The following is a 15470-nucleotide window of genomic DNA, read 5'->3' as shown; positions in this document are numbered from 1 at the left end:
GAGGAACTTCAGCGGGATCCATGGCCGGATCTACTGTCACGATGCCGGCTGGCAGGTAGTGGACCCTCTGTGCCAGAGAGGGATTGGCGTGGACCGTGCTAGTGGACCGGTTCTAAGCCACTACTGGTTTTCACCAGAGCCCGCCGCAAAGCGGGATGGTCTTGCTGCGGCGGTAGTGACCAGGTCGTATCCACTAGCAACGGCTCACCTCTCTGGCTGCTGAAGATAGGCGCGGTACAAGGGAGTAGGCAGAAGCAAGGTCGGACGTAGCAGAAGGTCGGGGCAGGCAGCAAGGATCGTAGTCAGGGGCAACGGCAGAAGGTCTGGAAACACAGGCAAGGAACACACAAGGAACGCTTTCACTGGCACTAAGGCAACAAGATCCGGCAAGGGAGTGCAAGGGAAGTGAGGTAATATAGGGAAGTGCACAGGTGAAAACCCTAATTGGAACCACTGCGCCAATCAGCGGCGCAGTGGCCCTTTAAATCGCAGAGACCCGGCGCGCGCGCGCCCTAGGGAGCGGGGCCGCGCGCGCCGGGACAGAACAGACGGGGAGCGAGTCAGGTAGGGGAGCCGGGGTGCGCATCGCGAGCGGGCGCTACCCGCATCGCGAATCGCATCCCGGCTGGCAGCAGGATCGCAGCGCCCCGGGTCAGAGGACGTGACCGGAGCGCTGCAGCGGAGGGAGTGAAGCGAGCGCTCCGGGGAGGAGCGGGGACCCGGAGCGCTCGGCGTAACAGTCTCCTTCTTAGCAGATGGTTGACATTGAGTTTAGTCAGAGCCATGTAAAGCTTTAAAAGGAGATATCCAGCCTAAAAACAGCTTAAATGGGCACTATCATGAACTTTTTTTTATATGTTGTAGTACTGATGCACTACAACATATTTCTAATATACTTTAATTATTTTTTTTGTAATTAAAATACTTTATTTTAATTTTTAAATCCGGACACTAGGGGTCTCCCTCCTAGTGGCGAGCTGAATTCGGACCGATTCCGGCCGGGCATCGGTCCGAATTCAGTCAGGCTGCGCTCACTCCCTGCCAGACAGGCGGGAACGAGTGCTTTGAACTATGAGGATGCGCGCAGGCTCCTTGGCCTCGCACGCCGGTCCCGGCTCCCGGTGTGAGGTAGAATTAACCCTGCACTTTAGTCTTTTTTCGGGCAGGCAAAGGGAGGGGGGAGTGGGTTGCAGGGCGGGGTTTGGGGGAGCGGGATGTGCGGCAGCTGCGACCATCGCAGTGACACACGTACTGTTTTCACCACAGGGTGCCTCCAGTTGTTTCCCCACTACAACTCCCAGCATGCCCTGACAGCCAATAGATTTCAGGGCAAGCTGGGAGTTGTAGTGGTGAAACAGCTGGATGCACCCAGTATAGGTGAACTAAGGGCAGAAGTAGGCCCCCCAGCAGGCATCAGTGACGTCACGCCTGCTGGGGAAGTTTGCCTGATAAGTGAGCACACTACCAGGCAGACAAAAAGGCATTTTTTAATATAGTTAAAAATTTTAAGGCAGGGATAGATGGGCAATAGGCAGGGACAGAAAAAAAAGGATGGTGGGAGCTAATCTTTAAATATCAGACCCCCAAAGCCCCCATAAACAGCCTTTGAAAATCCTTTAAAACTCCACACACTGGGCTTGTTTCCTGTGTGAGCTGCAGGTTGCTGTAATAGTGAGCAGGAAGGGGGGGGGGGGTGTTGCCCTCCAGCCAATCAGTGACACTCAAACATGGCACACTGAAGCTGTCAGCTCACTGAGGAGGAGGAAGTGTAAAGTGTCATCTAGGGTAGATGCTAGTCATCAGTGTGATAAGATCTACTGGACTTCCTGCCTGAAGAGAAACAGGGTATGTGCTCAGCAAAGATTACACTTCACATTGCAAAGTATTATAACTTTATCATGTACAGCTATATAAAGGTAATTTAATTTGGTTGGAGTTCTCCTTTAAGTCCAAAACCTCTGCATTCTTAGTTGTACACTACATTGATACTTTAGGACAGTGTTTCCCAATCAAGGTGCCTCCAGCTGTTGCAGAACTATAATTCCCAGCATGCCTGGCCAGCCATCGGCTGTCTGGGTATGCTGGGATTTGTAGTTTTGCAACAGCTGAAGGCTCCCTGTTTGGGAAAGACTGCTCTAAGGGCTAATGGGGGTCTGCAGGTATGGGATAGTCTCTGACCCGGGGGAAGTCTTTTAATGTTGGTGTCTGGGAGCAGTTGTGCCTCTGGTACAGTATTTTGCTAACACCATAGGCCCAATTGTACCAAGAGACCACCATTATATGAGTGCCTCGGGATCACAGATGATCCAACATGTGCAGACACCCACTGGCCACAAGGAAGGTGCCCAGGGTCCGGCTATGTAAAGGAGGACAACTGTACCGATTTAGGTAAAATCACCATCTTCCCTGTATTGTTCTTCTCCCCCATTGATCTAAACACTTCTTGGTTTCCTCTCTGAACTGTCACCCTGCACCACAATTGGAATATTAACCCAATTAAAATTTGGCACAAATAAAAACCCTTAATTAAAACTTTTGAATCTCTGAATGTCTATCAGAAAACAAACACAGAAACAAAAAGTATTATTGAAAAATATAATATTGCACAGATCCATAAAAAAAACGAAAACACATTAAAAGAGGCAAATTACAATATCTGTGTACAATGGAAGTACCAGGAGGCGCCTAGTAACTTAGTAAAGGACAATATTATGTTGTACATTAAAGGAAATCTGTCATCAGAATCACCCGCACTAAACCTGTTACACGGGCTTGTAGTGCGGGTGATCCTGATTAAAACGCTTCTTACCTGGTTAAAAATGGTTCAGCGGTTCTTCAGATATCTATATTTTTCTGTTATTCCCTGGCTTGGGACTCAGTGGGAGGTGTTATTATCTGGGACTCGGCCACACGTCATTATAGCTGGGCGGAGCTGCCGCCCGGCTCATGAATATTCATGAACTTATCCTCATGCACCAGACCTAGAAAAAGGAGTTAGACCACGAGGATAAGTTCATGAATATTCATGAGCCGGGCGGCAGCTCCGCCCAGCTATAATGACGTGTGGCCGAGTCCCAGATAATAACACCTCCCACTGAGTCCCAAGCCAGGGAATAACAGAAAAATATAGATATCTGAAGAACCGCTGAACCATTTTTAACCAGGTAAGAAGCGTTTTAATCAGGATCACCCGCACTACAAGCCCGTGTAACAGGTTTAGTGCGGGTGATTCTGATGACAGATTTCCTTTAAAGAGAGTCCATGAATAAGTCCTAGTCCATCATCTTCTTATGAAGAACTTGGACCTTCCTTTTGTTCTCCATTATATAGGTTCTTCGGGAGGTTCTGTTCTCCATTATATTAGGTGTTCTGGATCTCCAGGGGGTGCTGTGCTCCATAAGGTTGGCTGTTCTGGATCTCCAGGGGGTTCTGTTCTCCATGAGGTTGGCTGTTCTGGATCTCGGGGTGGTTTTATTCTCCATGAGGCTGGTTGTTCTGGATATCCGGGGGGGGGGGGGGGGGGGGGGGGTTCTGTTCTCCATGAGGTTGGCTGTTCTGGATCTTTGGGGGGTTCTGTTCTTCATGAGGTTGGCTGTTCTGGATCTCTGGGGGGGGGGGTTCTGTTCCCCATCACATTAGCTGTTCTGGATCTCCGGGGGGTTCTGTTCTCCATTACGTTGGTTGTTCTGGATCTCTGGGGGGTTCTGTTCTCCATGAGGTTGGCTGTTCTGGATCTCCAGGGGGTTCTGTTCCCCATAAGGTTGGCTGTTCTGGATCTCCAGGGGGTTCTGTTCCCCATAAGGTTGGCTGTTTTGGATCTCCGGGGGGTTCTGTTCTCCATTATGTTGGCTGTTCTGGATCTCCGGGGGGTTCTGTTGCCCCTCTACAGTGATGGGTATCGGCCTCTCTGGGGCAGGTGGCAGCGCCCGGCGAGGACCCTGGAAGTGGAGGCGTCCGTCCTTGGACAGGGAGCAGAGCAGGTCCTCAGGATTGACGTCCTCCGGGAGCTCGGCTTCTCTCCTCCACTCTCTGTACTCATGGAAGTAGCCGCCATGCTCATCCTCCTTCTTCTTGTCATGTTTCCCGGACACAATCAGTCTCCTGCCTTCTGTCTTCACCGTCAGCTCCTCAGGAGAAAAGCCCCCGATGTCCAGGGTGAGCTCATAGTTCTCCTTCCCTTCCTTCCTCACAGAGGAGGATTCGCCCTCAGGACGTGGGCTCTGGGCGGCTCTTCTTCTCATGTCCATGTCCAGGACCTGATATGCCTGGTTGACCTGCTGCATTCTCCTCTCCAGGTCGTTCCTCATATTCCTCATGTCGTCTTCCAGCTGTGCGAAGATGATGTGTGAGGCTGCCGGCCAGAGGGGGAGGGGAGGCTGGACACACAGAGGACTGTGCGAGGACTGGAGGAGGCTGAGAGGAAACATCTCCTGCTGCTTTCTCTTCTGCTCTGGGTTATGCTGAGGACAATGTCCCTGGTTGTCAGTGTCTTCTCTCTGACTGCTCGGTGCTGCAGGACGTCCCGGCTCCTGTCTCTTATATATTCACTCATCCACTTTCTGGATATTTCCTGAAGTTTCTGGAGGAGAGAATGATGAGTTCATGAGACTCTGCAGCTTGTAGGAGGCCGGAGCAGACAATGGGCCGGGCTGAGGAATGGGCTGGAGATCACTGGAGAATTCTAGTCTGGAGTCGGATCTGTCTTCTAATACATTAACCCAGGATCAGTCATTGTATCGCTCTATAACTAGTCACATCTATTCTTCACACTCTGTGAAGTTGTGTATAATCCCCATAATGGCTTCTGTATGGACGTCACACAGCTTTCCAAAAAGAGATGTATCACACAGAATTATTAACCATTTCTGTTCCTCCTGTCCTCAGTGAAGATCATTCTCTGGATACATTTTATGTAATATCACTGGGAGGAAATCAGAGGAATAATCCGGCGATCTCGAGCAGTCACCCCCCCCCCCCAATGTGTCGCTCTCCAGTCTGTGCTGGAAGTCTCTATCTCCGCCTCTGCCCGCCCCTCATGTATTATTCAGTGTTTACATACAGTCTCCGCCCCTCATGTATTATTCAGTGTTTACATACAGTCTCCGCCCCTACATGTCATATACAGAGAACACGTGGAAGTGTCTGGAAGCTGCCAGAACAGTCAGCAGTGAATATATAAGAGACAGGAGCCGGGACGTCCTGCAGCACCGAGCAGTCAGAGAGAAGGACACTGACAACCAGGGACATTGTCCACAGCATAACCCAGAGCAGAAGAGAAAGCAGCAGGAGATGTCTCCTCTCAGCCTCCTCCAGTCCTCGCACAGTCCTCTGTGTGTCCAGCCTCCCCTCCCCCTCTGGCCGGCAGCCTCACACATCATCTTCGGGCAGCTGGAAGACGACATGAGGAATATGAGGAACGACCTGGAGAGGAGAATGCAGCAGGTCAACCAGGCATATCAGCTCCTGGCATGGACATGAGAAGAAGAGCCGCCCTGAGCCCCACGTCCTGAGGGCGAATCCTCCTCTGTGAGGAAGGAAGGGAAGGAGAAACTATGAGCTCACCCTGGACATCGGGGGCTTTTCTCCTGAGGAGTTGACGGTGAAGACAGAAGGCAGGAGACTGATTGTGTCCGGGAAACGTGACAAGAAGAAGGAGGATGAGCATGGCGGCTACTTCCATGAGTACAGAGAGTGGAGGAGAGAAGCCGAGCTCCCGGGAGGACGTGAATCCTGAGGACCTGCTCTGCTCCCTGTCCAAGGATGGACGCCTCCACTTCCAGGGTCCTCGCCGGGGCGCTGCCACCTGCCCCAGAGAGGCCGATACCCATCACTGTAGAGGGGCAACAGAACCCCCCGGAGATCCAGAACAACCAACATAATGGAGAACAGAACCCCCCGGAGATTTTCCAGAACAGCCAACCTCATGGAGAACAGAACCCCCCGGAGATCCAGAACAGCTAATGTAATGGAGAGCAGAACCTCCCGGAGATCCAGAACAGCCAACCTCATGGAGACCAGAACCCCCGGAGATCCAGAACAGCTAATGTAATGGAGAGCAGAACCTCCCGGAGATCCAGAACAGCCAACCTCATGGAGAATAGAACCCCCCGGAGATCCAGAACAGCTAATGTAATGGAGTACAGAACCCCAAAGATACAGAACAGCCAACCTCATGGAGAACGGAACCCCCCAGAGATCCAGAACAGCCAACCTCATGAAGACCAGAACCCCTCGGAGATCCAGAACAGCTAATGTAATGGAGAGCAGAACCTCCCGGAGATCCAGAACAGCCAACCTCATGGAGAATAGAACCCCCCGGAGATCGAGAAGAGCTAATGTAATGGAGTACAGAACCCCAAAGATACAGAACAGCCAACCTCATGGAGAACGGAACCCCCAGAGACCCAGAACAGCCAACCTCATGGAGAACAGAACCCCCTGGAGATCCAGAACAGCCCACCTCATGGAAAACAGAACCCCCCGGAGATCCAGAACAGTGAATATAATGGGGAACAGAACCCCCCGGAGATCCAGAACAGCCAACCTCATGGACAACAGAACCCTCGGAGATCCGAAACAGCCAACCTCATGGAGAACACGAGGAAGGTCTAAGTTCTACCTGTGAAGATGATGGACTATGACTTATTTGTGGTATCCCAGTACCGCATTTCATTCGGTACTTATTTATCTATGGGTCCCCGTAGCCAGAGTCCCTAGGACTCAGTAATATCTGTTAGTCAGTCCGCCCCTAGTTGCCTCTATTATAGTGTATAGATTCCTAATTTATTCATAGAATAACGTAAATAGTATTATTTGTGTATATAAATGGTTAATTACTGGTTTCCATGGTGTCGCAGGGCCTTCGGGTCATGTGATGTGCTCCAAGCCTCATTCTGGATGCGTTCCAGGCCTCACTTTGGTATCTCTAGCCTCATTTTGGATTTTGCAATGTATATAGATCCTGTGATGTTAAGCAATCCCATAATACCATGTAAAGTGAATGGTAGATGTTCGGACCAATCAAAATCGCCACGCCCCCTGCCCATATAAGGGAGCGGCGGCCATCGTATCGCTCTCTTTCTCCTGGCTCTGGATGAGAGAAGACCTATATCTCAGTAATCGCAGTGAGTTAGGCCTGAGCCTTGCGGCAACAGCTGAATGATCTAAATTATAGAGTGTGTCATCCCCTAAGCACTCTGCAGTATCACCGGACCCAATATTTCCCCTAAATACGGACGGATCTGCACATCATTCCCTAAATTCAGAGACTATAAGTTTCATGCAAGGTCCGCAACTTCTGCCAGTCGCTAAGCAACCTAAGAACTGTTATATGAGACTGTTACTACGTATTAGATATTGCAAGCACTGCAGTAAAGTTATTCAAGTTCAAGTTAAATCTACTTGTGGACCTTCAGTCATTTCATTGCACCTATCGCTTCTGGGAAGGGCGGCGATAGGCCGGAACATAAATTCAGCATACCAGCCCTCACCCTGGCGTCACGAGTGACTGGGTTAATATTAACCCCTCATATACCAACATCATACCATCCCTACCATACACCCCCCAAGAGCTACCACATATTCATGGACATAATAGTGTCCTTCACCAAGTTACTGGACTCCTCCTTGTACTTCCCTTATAATATAAGTCTTTTGAGATGTTTATAGTAAAGTTTATACATTTTTTATGAATAAGTTTAATATATCTTTTTCAGTATTAAATTGTTTACAATAAACTATATTATATACCTTATTTTCTGTGTATGCTTTTTTTTAATAATAATAAGGTTAAATAGCAAAAACAATGTTTAAAAATATAATGTTTTCCACACCATGTTTTTTTCTCAGTTCGGTTTCTTGGAAAATTAGGTGACTACAGTATTAATATTGCAACTATCTCTCAGCCAAAGGTTTACAATGTGTTATTCAGAATTAAAAAAGACATGGCTGCTTTCATTCAAAACCAACTGCACCCCTGTCTACAGGTTGTATGTGGTACTGTTAAGGTTGGCTGCTGGTTAGGCCTTAAAATGTGAGTGACTGCCGCTGTATACTACTGAGTGTCGACACAAGAAATAAACACCAGACAAAATGTTGGTATATATATCCTTCTCAGCATTTTGGCTAAGGAGCTGTCCCAAGGAGTTCTGTTTATTATACAGAAGTACATTGGTTTTTACATTTGACAAAAAGGGGAGGTTAGTTATCACGTCAAAATCATCATGTTATATTTTGTTTGGTTATTTGAGTATTGCGTTGGTATATATTAGCATATTAAAGGGGTACTCCACCCCTAGACATCTTATCCCCTATCCAAAGCATAGTGGATAAGATGTCAGATTGCGGGGGTCCCGACCATGGTGACGTGATATTGTGACGTCACGACTCCACCCCCGTGTGACATCTCACCCCGCCCCTCAATGCAAGTATATGAGAGGGGGCATGACAGCCATCATGCCCCCTCCCATAGACTTGCATTGAGGGGGCGGGGCATGACGTCACACGGGGAGGAGTTGTGACGTCACGATCTCCCGTCACCGTGGTCGTGGGGTGTTAGGATGAGAGCCTCCAGCGCTGCCGGAAGCCGCAACAGGTGGGTGCTGCAGCTGAGATCCCGGGGTCTCCAGTGGCAGGACCCCCGCAATCTGACATCTTATCCCCTATCCTTTCGAAAAGGCATAAGATGTCTAGGGGCGGAGTACCCCTTTAAGCATTCATTTCTTTCTTAGCCATAGGTCACTTATGTTGCCATTTCCCTATTCTACCAGAAAATTTTGGATGTATTCGTCCTTCTGCACAGTCTATATTTCTTCAGTTGTTTTGTCTCTGACTTCCAACTTCTTCTTTATCTTGCATTTTTTGGCCTCATCCCAAGGTCTCCATCTTAGTTACGAGCAAATAGCAAGCTGATATATAGGTTAAGGATAACAAATATCTTTCTGTAGCATTAGCAATGGCATATAAGTATTAATATATTGATCAACAATCAGAATCATTTTAATCAATCTCAACAGTACTACAGATCGGATCCATTCACTTATATGGAACTGAGCTGCAATACCAATTGTGGTAGGCAGAGGATTGAGTAAGTGTGGACTACAGGGTACAGGGGTACTCCAGTGGAAAACATTTTTTTTTTTTTTTTAAGAACTGTGCCAGAAAGTTAAACAGATTTGTAAATTACTTCTAATAAAAAATCTTAATCCTTTCAGTACTTATTAGCAGCTGTCTGCTATAGAGGAAATTCTATTCTTTTTGAATTTCATTTTTGTCTTGTCCTCAGTGCTCTCTGTTGACACCTCTGTCTGTGTCAGGAACTGTCCAGAACAGCATAGGTTTACTATGGGGATTTTATCCTGCTCTGGACAGTTCCTGAACCGGGCATCAGGTGTCAGCAGAGAGCACTGTGGACAAGACAAAAAAGAAATTCCCCGAGAAAAGAATTTCCTCTGTAGCATACAGCTATTAAGTACTGGAAGGGTAAAGATTGTTTTAATAGAAGCAAAATACAGAGGCCCCGTACAGGAGATCGCGTGGGGGGGGGGGGATCAGCGGTCTGACCCCGCAATCCCCCCCCCCCCGCAATTTGAAACTTATCCCCTGTCCAAGACTTTATTCAAGCACCAACAGTAACAGGATAAAAGTCACGCGTTTCAGCCAGGTAACCTAGCCTTACTCATACAAGTATGTTACCTGGCTGAAACGCGTGACTTTTATCCTGTTACTGTTGGTGCTTGAATAAATTCTTGAAATCGCACGAGGACTGTGCTGGATTTATCCTTTCTTCATTATATTTTCATAGTTCGGACATTTACGCACGAGGCAGTACCACATATGTTTAATTTTGTTTGCAATTTTTTTATGGGAAAAGGGGGCAATTTAAACTTTGGTTAGGAAGGGTTAAATCACATTTATTAACTTTTTTTTAAAAACTTTTTTCTCACCATTTTTTAGTCCCCATAGTGGACTATTACATGCAATCTTCTGATAGCATACACTATTCAATGCTATGCCAAAGCATAGATCAGTGTTATCGGCGCTCTGCTGATCAAGCCGATTTCACCGCAGCGGTCTAGAACAGCCCGACTGAGCTGCCGGGAACATTTTACTTTCATGTTAGACGCAGCAATCAACTTTGATCACGACGTCTAAGGGGTTAATACTGGGCATCACCGCGATTGGTGATGTACGGCATTAGACATGGGTCCTGGCAGCTGATAGCCCGCAGAGGGGTGGGCGCAGGGCATACAGGTATGCCCTGTGTCCTTAAGAGATTAATAAACTTGCAACACTCTTGGCATGCTACATCCTGAATTAACTAAAAGTGACTGACTTGTTCGGCTTTTGGGGCCCCACTTTCAATTTTGCCCAGGGCCACATTAAAGGGGTATTTGAGGGAAAAACTACATATATATATATATATATATATATATATATATATATATATATATATATATATCAACTGGATCCAGAAAGCTAAACAGATTTGTAAATTACTTCTATAAAAAAATCTTAATCCTGCCAATAATTATCAGCTGCTAAAGTTGAGTTGTTCTTTTCTGTCTGTCAACAGTGCTCTCTGCTGACATCTCTGCTTGTCTCGGGAACTGCACAGAGTAGAATAGGTTTGCTATGGGGATTTGCTTCTACTCTGGACAGTTCCCGAGACAGGTGTCATCAGAGAGCACTTAGACAGAAAAGAAAAACTCAACTTCAGCAGCTCATAAGTACTGAAAGGATTAAGATTTTTTAATAGAAGTAATTTACAAATCTGTTTAACTTTCTGGAGCCAGTTGATATGTAAAAAAATGTAATTGAGCCTTAATGTATCCCAACTGGGGTTGCCGGCCATGCTAATTTGCATAATTAATTATATATGAGCAACATCACAGGATACACATATGCGGGGGAAATTTTGTCCTATTCTGACCCCTATAACTTTTTTATTTCTCCGTATACGGGGCCTGTATGAGGGTCATTTTTTGCGCCCCGATCTGTAGTTTTTAACATTTCCATTTTTGTTTTGATGGGACTTTTTCATCACTGCCCTGATACAACCTGTGGCTCAGCAGCCCCAAACGAAAACTACAACTCCCAGCATGTTGGACTATATAATAGTATATAGTATAGGTCAGTGTTTCCCAACCAGGGGTGGCTCCAGCTGTTGCAAAACTATGACTCCCAGCATGTTGGACTATATAGTAGTATATAGTATAGGTCAGTGTTTTCCAACCAGGGTGCCTCCAGCTGTTGCAAAACTACAACTCCTAGCATGTTGGACGATATAGTAGTATATAATATAGGTCAGTGTTTCCCAACCAGGGGAGCCTCCAGCTGTTGCAAAACTACAACTCCCAGCATGTTGGACCATATAGTAGTATACAGTATAGGTCAGTGTTTCCCAACCAGGGGTGCCTCCAGCTGTTGCAAAACTACAACTCCCAGCATGTTGGACGATATAGTAGTATATAGTATAGGTCAGTGTTTCCCAACCAGGGGTGCCTCCAGCTGTTGCAAAACTACAGCTCCCAGCATGTTGGACTATATAGTAGTATACAATATAGGTCAGTGTTTCCCAACCAGGGGTGCCTCCAGCTGTTGCAAAACTACAACTCCCAGCATGTTGGACCATATAGTAGTATACAGTATAGGTCAGTGTTTCCCAACCAGGGGTGCCTCCAGCTGTTGCAAAACTACAACTCCCAGCATGTTGGACGATATAGTAGTATATAGTATAGGTCAGTGTTTCCCAACCAGGGGTGCCTCCAGCTGTTGCAAAACTACAGCTCCCAGCATGTTGGACTATATAGTAGTATACAATATAGGTCAGTGTTTCCCAACCAGGGGTGCCTCCAGCTGTTGCAAAACTACAACTCCCAGCATGTTGGACTATATAGTAGTATACAGTATAGGTCAGTGTTTCCCAACTAGGGGTGCCTCCAGCTGTTGGAAAACTACAACTCCCAGCATGCCCGGACAGCCGTTGGCTGTCCGGGCATGCTTGGAGTTGCAGTTTTGCAACAGCTGGAGGCGCTCTGGTTGGGAAACACTGTTATCGGTTATGGTGCAGCATTCTGGGAGTTGGAGGATTGGTTGGATAAGTACTGTCAGGGTGGCTAAAATACCGGCCTGGTGACAACCCTAATCCTAAGGCTGGGTTCACAGTGTGGAATTTCTGGGCAGAATTTCGGCCAGAAATCGAGCCGGCGGCACTAGGACCGAGCAGACTGCATTGCTGCCCCCATAGACTGCAATGCATTTCTGGGTGGATCTTTTGGGAGATCTGCTCAGAAATGCATTGCCATCTATGGGGACGGCAATGTAGTCCGCGCGGTCCTAGTGCCGCCTGATCAATCTCCGGCAGAAATTCTGCCCAGAAATTCCTAACTGTATTTAATTTTGTATCTAGGCTAGAGGCACCAACATGGTACTAGAGCCTCCATGTATCCCAACTGTATCTCATCTTGTATGTGGACTAGAGGCGCCAACAGGATATTAGAACCATAGATCATCACTACAGTCACATAGAAAGTGTCGTCCTATTCCAACATCTCCTTATTGGCGCATTACTTATTGTTTTTGTCATTGTTTTTCATTAAGTGCAACTCCCAGTTTCCTCACTAGAGGGAGCTCCATGTATTTACTTCAGTCTAGTTCAATCTATATCCACAGTAATACATTATACACATTATTTAGCAAAACGTAAAACCGCGTACAGACTCCAGAGGATCCCGCGCAAAATCTTTCAAACCCTGCAAACCAGCATGGAGGATGACAAAACAGATAATGCTCTATAATGTTAATACTTTTACATTTGGAACAAGAATTTTAGAACTTTAAGGTATTTAAAAAATAAATAAAATAAAATAAAAAAATAAAAACAACATACACCAAAAAAAAAAATAAAATAAGAAATTCCCCAGAAAATACATCATACCATTTTTTGCTAAAAAATAAAATTGCAGCATCAGATGTGAGCTGGGAGTCACTAGTGAAATTTAAAACACAGGTTTTCTGGTTGATGACATTTTTTTGATCAGTTTTAGTATTTCCGTAACCCATCAGTTTTTTTCATGTAGTTTGTATAAATTTTTTTTCCTCCTATAAATCTCACATTGAACAAAATGCATAGAAAATGCCACGAGTAAATGTATGCACATTTGAAAAAAAAAAAAAAAAGTATAAACTCAGACATACAATTGTGGGGATAAAAAAAAACAAAAAAAAAAACACACAATATAAAATATATGTCTGAACAAAGCCTTAAATCGCATTTTCCTAATCACGTAGACAAATATAGCCACTAGGTGGCACTTCACTTATCTTATGACTTCAGAGTTTTGTTTAGTTCTTTGGCTTTTTTGATTTTTGGTACTTTTTTAGGGCATTTTTTTTAACCTTTTTTTATTATTCTGTCGAAAAAAAGTAAAAAAAATTTTGAGACTTTTTTGGTTACAGCAAAAATAGCTGAACAGGCAGCATTGTGCTGGGGGATGATTTGCAGTATAAGGGAGTTACTAGGTTTGCAAGGTGCTATGTCAGTGTTTTCCAAATAATGCGTCTCCAGCTGTTGCAAAACTAAAACTCCCAGCATGCTGGGAGCTGTAGTTTTAAGGAAACCAAAAAACACCCAAAAGAGGGTAAGGGGTCATCGATAACAATAGCACCAACTCCTGGGCCGAAGCCTGGAGAAGTAACACCAATAAATAGTGCACCCCCCTATATAAAACACCTCAAGGTGCTCAACTTTTAAACAGCACAAGTATAAGGTGTCTGCAGCACCATTGCTAAACCAAAAGGATAAAGGGTATATCCCAAAACAAATACTATACTGTCCCTACAGTGCTATCACAGACTGTTTTAACTCACTGCTATTTGGGTTTTATCTGAAAGAATAAAAGTTGTATTTTACATAGGGGGGTGCACTATTTAGGGGTGTTATTTCTCCGAGCTTCGGCCCAGGAGTTGGTGTTAGAGTTGTAGTTTTGCAACAGCTGGAGACTCCCTGTTTGAAAAAAAAACTGTGCTATACAAGCAGAAAGAAAACAAACAGCAGCTGCATAGCAAGGAAAGGGTTACACTGTCAGTGTTTCCCAACCTTTTTTCGGGGAACAGCCGCAATGCACAATATTAATTTATCAGTGGGTATGTAGATTACGGTGCAGCTTTATACGGCTGCTCACAAGTGACATCTTCTCTAATCAGCGTCGTTCCCTCTCTTCTCCCTCTGGTCCGCGCCATCATGACGATTCCTTCACCTATTAGGCTCCGCACGATTAAAGCATCAGCCTCCAGATTCCCCTTTTAGAAGTGAGGAGGAATACAGGGGCGTATAGGTGTAAAGGGGTGTAGAGGAGTGTACATGGGTGACAGAGGTGTAGAGGAGTGTACATGGGTGGGGTGTAAAGGAGTGTACATGGGTGACAGGGGTGTAAAGGAGTGTACATGGGTGACAGAGGGGTGTACATGGGTGGGGTGTAAAGGAGTGTACATGGGTGACAGGGGTGTAAAGGAGTGTACATGGGTGACAGAGGGGTGTACATGGGTGGGGTGTAAAGGAGTGTACATGGGTGACAGGGGTGTAAAGGAGTGTACATGGGTGACAGAGGGGTGTAGAGGAGTGTACATGGGTGACAGGGGTGTAGAGGGGTGTACATGGGTGACAGAGGGGTGTAGAGGAGTGTACATGGGTGACAGAGGGGTGTAGAGGAGTGTACATGGGTGACAGGGGTGTAGAGGGGTGTACATGGGTGACAGAGGGGTGTAGAGGAGTGTACATGGGTGACAGAGGGGTGTAGAGGAGTGTACATGGGTGACAGAGGGGTGTAGAGGAGTGTACATGGGTGACAGGGGTGTAGAGGGGTGTACATGGGTGACAGAGGGGTGTAGAGGAGTGTACATGGGTGACAGAGGGGTGTAGAGGAGTGTACATGGGTGACAGGGGTGTAGAGGGGTGTACATGGGTGACAGAGGGGTGTAGAGGAGTGTACATGGGTGACAGGGGTGTAAAGGAGTGTACATGGGTGACAGGGGTGTAAAGGATTGTACATGGGTGACAGAGGGGTGTAGAGGAGTGTACATGAGTGACAGGGGTATAAAGGAGTGTACATGAGTGACAGGGGTGTAAAGGATTGTACATGGGTGACAGAGGTGTAAAGGATTGTACATGGGTGACAGAGGGTGTAAAGGATTGTACATGGGTGACAGGGGTGTAGAGGAGTGTACATGAGTGACAGGGGTGTAAAGGAGTGTACATGGGTGACAGGGGTGTAAAGGAGTGTACATGGGTGACAGAGGGGTGTACATGGGTGACAGAGGGGTGTAGAGGAGTGTACATGGGGGACAGGGGTGTACATGGGTGACAGAGGGGTGTAGAGGAGTGTACATGGGTGACAGAGGGGTATACGGAGTGTACATGGGTGACAGGGGTGTAAAGGATTGTACATGGGTGACAGGGGTGTAGAGGAGTG

At 46.6% G+C, this 15470-nt stretch overlaps 1 protein-coding gene and 1 pseudogene across 1 annotated transcript; one reads left to right on the top strand and one right to left on the bottom strand.

Annotated features, from left to right (window-relative positions):
* Nucleotides 1-3623: 3623 nt before the first annotated feature.
* On the bottom strand, nucleotides 3624-4971 carry LOC130294511 (heat shock protein 30C-like). Its single transcript, XM_056544429.1, has one exon. The coding sequence runs from the start codon at nucleotides 4425-4427 to the stop codon at nucleotides 3636-3638; it is 792 nt and encodes a 263-aa protein (XP_056400404.1). The 5' UTR covers nucleotides 4428-4971; the 3' UTR covers nucleotides 3624-3635.
* A 216-nt stretch (nucleotides 4972-5187) lies between these two features.
* Nucleotides 5188-7631, top strand: LOC130294513 (heat shock protein 30C-like; annotated as a pseudogene).
* The last annotated feature ends 7839 nt before the right edge of the window (nucleotides 7632-15470 follow it).

Source organism: Hyla sarda, chromosome 10, assembly GCF_029499605.1.
Source record: "Hyla sarda isolate aHylSar1 chromosome 10, aHylSar1.hap1, whole genome shotgun sequence".
In the NCBI taxonomy this organism is placed as follows: Eukaryota; Metazoa; Chordata; class Amphibia; order Anura; family Hylidae; genus Hyla; species Hyla sarda.
Note: the sequence above shows the minus strand (reverse complement) of the source record. Positions and strands in the feature narration are given on the sequence as shown.